Raw genomic sequence first — 10,745 nt, 5'->3', positions numbered from 1 at the left:
ATATTAAACCCTTAAGGAAAAGATTTCCTACAATAGAATAAAGTTGAAAATTTGACATAAAATCACGCGTATATCAGTGTAATTAATACATTCAAAATTAGAAATGTGAAAAGGAAAATGAGTAATATAAGGCCTTTAAAAATATATAAATTAGTTGTTTTGTACGTTGAACAAAAAAAGAGGAAATGAAAATTCATGGAAAGTTAGAAATGGAATGAAATATGTAATAATTGCAATTTGCAAATTCAAAGGAATTTTCAATGCCAATAAAATGTAGGAATTACACTACAAAGGTTCCTTGGTAACTCAAAATTCTCATGGATTAGCAAATACCTTGATAACAACTAAACGAATTTGTGCAATTCATAGAAAATTGAATGTATGAATTTAATTCCAATGAAATGCAATTAAAACCAATTGTTAGAACTTTTTTATATGTAGAACCAGGATTGTCAACTCTTCACTAAAATAATTAAAAAGATAAAAACTATTCCATATAATTAAAAAGAAAAAACTATGTATAACATTATGCTCATTGACTTTACAAATTATAGCACGAAAATATACAACAAAAAAACTTGTAACCATATCTAACCCAAATTTTATGTCATTAACGACACAAAAACAGCTCCATATCTTCAAGAAATCTATATACAGTCCAAATTATATAATATTTTATGTCAGACTTACACAATTAAATTAACTTGTAACTCAAGACTTGCTTTCGTACGCTTAAAAGCTTCACTAATATTCCAAAAAAAAATCACCGAAGTCTTACAAATTTAGGCCAACTTCGTAGAAGAATAATGAATCAGCCCATCAATGAAACAAGGACAGCACTTTTATCAACTGAACAAGTAACACGGGTATGCCACCAACTGTATTGGGCCAAATTTATACAAGTATCAACACTCCCTCTGTCCACGGAATAGATAATGGTTTATGATTAGATTTCTAAACATGTCATTATTTAGTTTAAATAATTCATGGAACACGTATATATATGGCTCGACTAAAAGCATACAATATACTTCTATAAATTTGTATAGTATACGCTTTAAAAGGGTTGAAACAATGTGACAACTAATTCCTAACAAAATAGTTGATCCTATAATATATCCAATAACTTTTATATAAAAGTTTGTTTAAGGGTTAAGGTTATACTCTCCTATCTAATTCCAATCAAAGATGATCTGAATCCAACACAAGCAACAAGAAACTACCAACTATTCCTTATTTCCTTGCTGAAGTTACCAATCAACAAGACCTGTTAAACTCTCCTATAAAAACAACCAACAAGGTACATATCAAAACATCAATTGCCAGAAAGATCCTTAGATATCTCCATATTCAGCAGATAATCCCTTCTCTATCTCTCTTCCCGAAAACCAACCAATGGCTAGCTCCGCGTTTATCAAGTTAGCTTGTGCAGTCTTAATGTGCATGGTGGTAATAGCACCTCATGCAGAGGCAGCTTTGACCTGTAGCACAGTGACCAAAGATATTGCACAATGCATTTCCTACTTAAAGGGCGGCGACAGCCCATCAGATGCTTGCTGCAGTGGGGTTAAGACCCTAAAGAGCTTGGCTTCCACCCCAGAAGACAAGAAAACTGCTTGCAACTGTCTGAAAACAGCAGCTGCCTCCGTGTCCGGTCTTGACGCAACGAAGGCAGCAGCTCTTCCAGGCAAATGTGGCGTCAGCATTCCTTATTCCATTAGCCCCCAGACTGACTGCTCTAAGTATGGTTCTAACTTTTATTTCTCTCTTCCATCCCTCATCTACTTTATAATAAATGACAACACCTCTAAGTAAAATGATATGTCAACAAATCGAATAAAATCCACTACATTTACAGTCTTATTATGAAAATTTTCAGTACTTTCGGCTAAGCTAATAGAAAGCAACTATGAAAGAGAACCTAGATACACTTAGAACATCATGTTCCCAAGTGATATGACACTCTCAAAAGACAAAATGGTCTCCAATTTTATACCCATCTTTGATTTTTTTGCTAAATTAATCAAGAGTTAAGATAGTTGTGGGTCGTGTCTCATGCCAAGTCCACATGTCTTGGGCTAGGCTAGACCCATGATTGAACCTAGTCACTACGTGTTGTGTGGTTCCAGAAACTCAAAAGAATGGCCCGTGCATCGTCTAAGCTCACGTGCCAACGTTCTATGTTTGCGTGTCAAATAAATCTAAACTCAACTTATTTTAGAGTGTCTTGTCATGCTGGTTTACAAAATGTGTTTATGTGTCATGTCGTGCCTACCACAGGATTTACTCAGGAGCATGACTGCATGTACAAAAAAATTTAGTTGAGAGATTTGGTGTTGATTTTCCCATTCAATATACTAACTTTCATGTTCCATATTTCTCATGCTGCAGGGTGAACTAGAAGGATGATATTCCAGCTAAAGTTATCAACATTACCTACCTATTTGCCAAGAAGCTTGAAAAATAAAGAGATGGAGTTCTATCTTGATCTACATGTCCATTTAATTTTATGTTTAATGCAGTACTTTACATTATACTTATAATTATCATTGTTGCCTATAAACTATTTACTTATTATAAATGAGAATATTGTGCACCCCATTTCTACATGACTACATGTGATATATCAACAAGTAAGTACATGAATCCAAGTATAACTCACTCTAACCAGAGTACCAGACACAGAAAACCCACTTTGGCTGAATAGAGATTTGTAAGAGGCTAAAAATTCCATCAATGTATCCAATCAACACGCCTACAAAATAGACAATTCTTGGTATGCCATCAGTTTTAAATGAGAGGTATTTACATTCATCCGGATTAAATCACAGAAAAATTTTAAGTAAAAATTTCAATAAGCAACTCTATGAAGCTTAAGGTACGATATTCCTTATAGTCCAAGCAGGCCAAAAATGCAACATTTTATTTTGATACATATATCAATTCAATTTTATGCTCTTGCATTCATTGAAACAGGTAAGAAAATGACCGCTATGACTATAAATAAGATTTTCGAGCATTAATTCTCCAGGCTATAAATCATTCATAATCAATGAGCCTACTCCAATGGTCCATTACTTCATGTGTGCTAAACGCCCTTGTCTTTGTTGACATGAATCTCTTCACAAAATTCACACCCACGGAAAAAAACTTACCCCAAACATGGATTAAAAAAAAAAAGGGTAACACTAAAGAAAATTCTAGCACAAGCTTGTAAAGGGGGCTCAAGAATCGGGTGGGCGAGCTTAAGGGCTTATGCAAAATGGGTTCATACTACAAGATCTTAAGTGGAACTTGGCACTGCAAATGTTTGGATGACCCTAATTTTCCAAGTTCCAACCATAGTAAGGGAGAGGCAGTATAAGCAATTTCTAAATGTAGCCTAGAATTAATCACAAAATAATGGTTGCTAACCATCAAGATCAATACATTATTGCCCACCTAACGGTTGACACCCATGTGCATGTTTGGCCAATTGGCTCATAAATTATACTCCTTTGGCCCTACGTCCTAATATAAATAGCATATTATTCTAACAATAACAATACATCAAAACTAATTATAATTTACTATATTTGAGTGTAATATTTCATTCAGTTACAGAAGAAAGCCTGATGTAGGTGATGTGGAAATTGAATAGAAGCCGTACTTCTAGGTGAGATGTTATTATGTGAGGATAGAGGTGGTTGGCAGAAACTTAGATAGGTAAAATTCTAAGAAAAGCAGAAAACAGTAAATCAAAATTTCAGCCAACGTATAAATCACTGTACTCTTCAATCAGTACATTCTTTACTTGCCCATCAGTAAGGAGCACAACAAAGTAGACAGAAAAGATAACAAACACGGGACATATGAACATCAAAGAGAATGTGTCTATGTCAAATGTGTTACGTTCCTCTTGTAGCAATGTGCAATGCAATAAGCATAATAATTTAACACTTTTCTTTTCTTTTCACGACAATTATAATTTACTCACCCAAGCGACTTTTTAAGCAAGTGATACTCGAATCGCAGATTAATTTGTGCTCATATAATGAAACTTCAAAGGAAGGAATTTGAGGCGCTCAATAAACCTGAAGTGATTGATCCCCTAGGGGTCCTGTCAAGCAAGAATACATTAAAGTTCCACATTTAAGCATCAGACATAAGATCTCAATTTCTCAACCAGATTGCACATTAGGGTTTTTCTGAAGTGAACAAACAGTTCAGCAAAGAAAATCAACCAGAAAATAGTAGCAATTAGAGCTGTCATTCAATACCAACTGCAATCAAGACTCAACTGCAATCCCCTGACCTAATTATTCCCCATTGAGAACTTCCCTGCTCTTTTTACTCTTCTATAAATAGACCAAATGGAGGGGTACATACCATCTACTTCCCATAAAACTCTTTACCTCTTTCTCTCTCTCCCTAAACCTCTATCTTAAATTTTGAGATCATTTTAGCAGCAGTCTGAATATGGCTAGCTCAGCTATCCTAAGGGTGTTATGTGCAGCTATTGTGTGCATAATGGTAATTGCACCATATGCAGAAGCCGCCATTAACTGTGGTATGGTCTCTCAGCACCTTGCACCATGCATTGGATTCCTAGAAAATGGTCAGGGACCAACAGCAGCTTGCTGTACTGGTGTTAGAGCCCTCAAAACTGAGGCTACCACAACCCAAGACAAAAGAACTGCTTGCAGATGCATGAAATCAGCTGCAACAGCCTTTCCTGCTATCAACCAAAAGAACGTAGCTGCACTTCCCAACAAATGTGGAGTCAGCATTCCAGGAGCTGTTGGCCCCCAAACAGACTGCTCTCAGTACAGCTCTTTCTTATTTCTGTTTTATTTCTTCCAAGTCAGACATACAGAGCTAATATAATCACTCCATTTAATAAAATTATCACGTCCAACACTTAACAATAATAACAAAATTTTTACTAGCTTACAGTCACAGAATATAGCATGCACTAAAAATAAAAAGGGTTCTTTCAAGGCTATGAGTAATTATCATTTGATTATTTTGATACATCTAACCTTTTTCCTTTCATTTGTTATGTTGCAGGGTTCAGTAGACCTAAAGTCTCCAGGAGTAGAGCACTTGCAAAACCAAACATAAACCTAATTGGGCTCTGAAATCATAACAAAAACAAGTTCACTAGTATTTCTCTTCAAGTACAGGCTTAGGGAAGCTTAGCTTTCAGCTTATCAAGTGATTGTTACACATACATTATGTATGTTATGTATATCTTGAGTGCCACATATCATCTTATATTCTATATTTCTATGTGACCGATAGAGAGGAAGATTAAAAATTTAAATAAAATATCTTTTTTTTTAAGTTCTTACTAAATGATTGCCTAAAACAAGTAACACTGCTGCAATCTGCATAACATTTCCAGAGGAAAGAATTATACAACTCTTTGACATGCTAAGATTGGAGCTGTCATGATTAAAAAGTCGAAACATCTTCCTAAATCCTAACATCAATACAGTCTTTAAAGGCAGAGTTAATACACTAACTATCAATAAGATACAAATTGATCTAAGATTGAGGGCCACAGAGCCCACAAGAACCCCTAGAGGCAGTTCTGTAATGACTATCTGTCATAGGCTTCATCGAATGCAAAAGAAACAAATGGATGATTTCAAATGGTTAACAGGATTCTAAGAAGAAATTCAGAACAGAATCCAATCTAAATAGCTCATGGTGAATTTAACACCATGGAAAACCCACTCATTAGTCATTACATCTCAAAACCAAAAAGGATACCCACTTCAAAGGCCGAGAAATTTCTCTGAACGCTTGTGATAAAACAAAAAATTACTTCTTACATTCTACATTTTAAAAGGAAAATATTCATGATAGTTTTGAGCAAAATGGATCTTAACACCCACAACAAAGGTCAAATATGATTCAACGCAGCATGGTCAGAATTAATGAGTGTACTCCACATAATATCTGAATTGATCCATCGGCTCCTCTCATTTGTCTAACGAATTGAGTACAGGCTTTGATACAGAAATTCATTGTGTTGCCTAACATCCATGAAAAATTGTTTCAACACATTTAATGGATTAGCTATAGGATATTGATCCTCCAAAATTCTTAGACCAGCTAAGAGAGGGTTGAAGAACCCATGTCGGAAGCTTCTAATGATTCCAATTACAATGTGTCAACAGAGTTCAGTGGAAAAAATTGTACGGAAATAGAAGAAATAAATTCTACAACTCTTATTCACTCCACTTTTCTGGTAATCATTAGAATTAGTAGGAAAACATTAAAAGGAATTAAAATACTTCAATTTACGAGATGGAAAAATAATGTGAGAGAAAATCTGAACCCCTTGATCAAAACTCTGATGAAAAGAAATACAGTCTTTATTTATTCGTGGTTTTCATTGTATGAAAGAAAAGGTGATCTTAAGTTCAAGCCTCTCCCATACTTCAATTTAATTTTCACTACAAATTCCCTTAATGAACCTTCTGCAGTTTTGCTACACTCAGTCATGGCTCCATCTTCTTTACCCCACCAAAACCACCATGTTCAAAGCTTATTGAATTCTTGTGCATATTTTTTTTTGATACAGCCATAAGTAGAGTCAATTCAGAAGCAAAAGATGCTTGGTTTAGGTCATGACATTCTATCAAATTCAGGTAAAAAGTATAAAAAGGGATTCCCATGTTTCATCTCCAGTGCAACCAAACTATTTAGGATAAGTAACAATTTCACCTTTAACATAAATTTCAATGACTTTTTACGGCTGCATCTCCAGCTTAACTAATATGCATATTTGTTCCCTCAATGAAATCTCCATGGACTCCTAGTCTCTCCACCATTATCAAACAGAAGATGGATCCTTTATCATATATCCATATTCCATACAACATCATTTGTCAGTTTGTCATTTAAACATTTCATCTCCACCAAACTAACAAGTGATCAAGGATGCACTTTCAGCTTCTTCAAAGGGTTTCAGGCCTCTCCACCATAATCAAATGGAACCACATGTAAGACCAGCAAGTCATTAAGAGACTATCTCGATGAAACCTGGCTGCCATGATTAAGACTAACAAGCAAAGGTTGGCTCAATTAGTAAACGTCTTACCTTAGTAACTAGAGGTCCTGGGTTCAATCTTACCAAATATGGTACTTACAGGTAGGAAATCCCTTACCTCCCCCTCTTTATATATCACTCCTCAACATATATGCTTCCATTACAATTCACTTATTCTTTCTTTTGGTACAACTAAACCACGAACCAATCTCAAGAGTTCCACAAGCATTGCAAATCCCTGACATTAAATGTTAATCCTACACAGTCAACCATCAAAAGCAGCAGGCTCACGAAAGTTATTTGGCATACTACGATCTAAATGGCACATGCATGCAGAGGCTCCTATAACGATGCTTTAGCACATTTGAAATGGAAATCGCATGAATGGAGATGACAGATCATCAGGTTTGCGTGTTTGCCACAGAATTTGTCTATCCACTCTATGTCACAGGGTGATGGTTCCATTAGAGACCTCACATTATAAAACATTGATAAGTTACAGCAAGTAACCGATGATTTTACCCTTCAACTAACTCTTCATGCCTCATGAACTCTGTGACTAGAATAGCTAGATAAGCAACCAACTATTTGGTGAATCCTGGCACATTCAGAGGGGTGCCACAGAGGTAGCCAATCCACTCCGTTATACAGAGTGAAAGTTCTAAAAAGGACCTCATACAGGTGAGTTTTGTCCTTGAAACTCAATAGACACTATGTACAATATAAGCAACGAACAATTTGGCAAACACTAGAACATAACACCAGCATGCACTCAGTTTTAGATGGAAGATCTAGGAAAAACCTATACTCGGATTCTTTAGCATCAACATATCTCAATTGTCAAAGCTTGCAAGAGAATAACATACTCATATCAAATACGCTCAATAATAAAATAACCAAATGAATGGCACAAGTTGTAAAATTGCAGTATCCAAAACTAGTTCATACCTGGAAAGAATCAACAATATCATCATCTCTTTTAACCCAGGCAGTGCTAAGTATTCAGTTGGCACCGTGCTCATCCAAAGCAAAAGTTAATTACAGGCATCTGGTAACAACAAGAGTCGCAGGACTTAATAAAAATAATCATATATCAATAAACAATAAAAAAAAATTGAACACATAACACAAAATCATGATATACAGCTCTAGTATCCCAAATTTCATGGTATCAACGCTCCGGTGGACAAAGTAGACACATCACACATGTATACATATAACATACTACCTCCGTTTCATATTATTTGCAACGATTAAGTACTTAAAAGCTGCAAGATGATGCTAACCACTCTAGCGCTCACATAAACTCCATAGAGAATTTTGCCATTACCAATAAAAACATGAATCCGAACATACAATGCAATGTCTCAGTAATTGATTCAAAAGCAATATAACGTACAATTCTACCACAAAATCGTATCAATTTTGCTTAATAATTCAAAATAACAAACACAATTTCAGATTGAAAGCATAAATTATCCAGTAAATTCTAAAACAACTAAAAAAGTTTGCAGGAAAGAAGCAAATTAGAGCCATACAAACTAATTTCATTGCATTTTCTGTGGCATTTGAACATATTTTCATCAGAATTTCCCAATTTTTTTTTACATAAAATCAACAAATTCAAAGAATTTAGAATTCAAGTGAAAGTAATTTCTAGTATAAGAAATTCATTTTGCATCAATCCTTCGCAAAACCTAAACATGATCAACAAAACAAACACCAAAAAAATCGAATTAATAAAGAAAAATTACTTGAAAAATAGCCGAATGTTGCTTGCTCCTGCAATTTGATGATGGAAACTGACTTCTCACGACATAAAATTCGGGTGACAGTTTTTTCAGGTAGCAAAAAAGGGACGTCAGATGACGATATTTTTTTAGTGTTTCTTCAAACTTTTGGCGCTTCAAAAACTTATACAGGTGAATTCCGCTTGAATTAGCAATCTCAACCCTAGGGAGATCTCACTTCCTTATAGGCTAGTGGGTAATAAACCCCCGGCCCCAATCAAGTTCGAAGGGCTAATATTTAGGGTCTGTTATGATTTACTGAAAATAATTGAATGAAATTGGAACTAAATTGAACTGAATAAAGCTGGAATATATTGTTTATGAAAGAAGGAAATTAGGAGTTGAATTCAACTGAATTGAAGTGAAATTAAGCTGAAGAGAACATGCCCTTAATTATCATTTATCAAGTCATTTTGTACACATTCGGGTGCATATAGAGTTATATGTGATCAAAAATGGTTTTTTTTTTACTCGTTTAGGTATTTTTTTTAATCCAAGCAATATATGTATTCAACACTAGTTTTGTGCCCCGTGTACCCGGGTTGTTTATGGACTTTTAAGATGAAAGAATATTATGATTCAATTTAATTGAAAATAGAATTCTGAATTAACTTTTTTTTACTACAAAGTCTATCTATATTTATCCAACGTGGTACGACACTTGGTGCGTGAAAAATTAAAACACTAAATGATGTTGTCTTGTGGCCTAATTATAAGTTTATTATTTGGTATTTTATCGAAAATATAACTCTAAACTAACAATCTTATTCTAAATTAACTTTTTATCTTATGAAGTCTATCCAATTATATCCAATGTGGTGCGACACTTGGCGATTTTCATGTATAAAGTCTATTAAAATCTATCCAAGGTGGCGTGACACTTGGCGAAAACTTGGAATGCCAAGTGTCACTATTTCGTGATCTGACTAAAAGTTTAGCTTTATATATTAGTTACTTCCTCCGTTTTCTTTTAGATGCAACTAACACACACTTTTTCACGCGGTATTTAAGAAATGTGGGGGTTCACATGATATAATACACTTTAAAATGGGATGAGTGGTTGTTAGGAGTGTAATTTAGTGGGACATGTGCTTTAAATAAGAGAAATAGTATAGTTTTTCCCTAAAGTAACTTTCCTTTTATAGTGTGTTGCAAGTATTGTGACATTTCCTTTTTAGGAAAGTGTTGCAAGTAAAAGAAAACAGAGGAAGTATATAATAGGTAGTGGGTAAAATTTTAGGTGGACATAGGCCGGTATGGGGGAGGGGGCAGTGGCGGATCCAGGAATTTGAAGTAGGGGTGGCACTAGAAATTACCAAATAAAAAAATTCCTAATAACTTGAGCCTCAAACTATTTTTAAGCTAATTATAACACATGTAGTTAGCTAGCATAAATCAAATTAATTTTTTTAACACAATGTATTGTATTATCATTCAAAAGTAACTACAAAATCTAAACAACGATTAATTTCCCAGGCCCATGAGGTTTTTACGGATAAATTATATACTCCATACTAGTTACAAAGTATCGAATACTCAATATGACAATCAAATCAATAAATAATAGTCAAAGTAATATAGAGTAAATAGTAATATTTATCAAAATACTCATGTTAATTATGAAATATTGGAAGTCATTTTAATATATATACGTAAATGTCAAGAATGGAAGGGAAAAAAAGCACCGATAATTTAAAAAATAAAACAAAGATATATACGTAAATGTCAAGAAGCTAAGGCAGGAAAGGGAAAAAAATCATAGATAATTTTAAAAAGAAGACAAATACTAGAGGCACAAAAGGGAAAATAATGTCAAAAAGGGAAGAGAAAAAAAAAGCATGGATAGTTTTTAAAAAATCCAAAGACTAAAAAAAACATTGATGAAAAAGAAAAATAAATACTATAGCCACAAA

General features: G+C 34.2%; 1 protein-coding gene and 1 long non-coding RNA gene across 2 annotated transcripts; one reads left to right on the top strand and one right to left on the bottom strand.

Annotated features, from left to right (window-relative positions):
* Positions 1–589: 589 nt before the first annotated feature.
* On the bottom strand, positions 590–9,025 carry LOC145610117 (uncharacterized). Its single transcript, XR_014106216.1, has 4 exons — positions 8,797–9,025; positions 7,991–8,090; positions 3,977–4,099; positions 590–917 (listed from the first exon to the last, which is right to left on the bottom strand). It is a non-coding gene; the product is annotated as an uncharacterized LOC145610117 (long non-coding RNA).
* Positions 4,358–5,323, top strand: LOC145610107 (non-specific lipid-transfer protein-like). The gene is made up of 2 exons (XM_081665374.1): positions 4,358–4,805; positions 5,050–5,323. Exons 1-2 carry the CDS (start codon positions 4,459–4,461, stop codon positions 5,057–5,059), a joined length of 357 nt encoding a protein of 118 aa, XP_081521500.1. The 5' UTR covers positions 4,358–4,458; the 3' UTR covers positions 5,060–5,323.
* Positions 9,026–10,745: the final 1,720 nt, after the last annotated feature.

Source organism: Chenopodium album, chromosome 3 (genome assembly GCF_948465745.1).
Source record: "Chenopodium album chromosome 3, dcCheAlbu1.1, whole genome shotgun sequence".
Classification (NCBI taxonomy): Eukaryota; Viridiplantae; Streptophyta; class Magnoliopsida; order Caryophyllales; family Amaranthaceae; genus Chenopodium; species Chenopodium album.
This window is presented reverse-complemented; position numbering and strand designations above follow the sequence as displayed.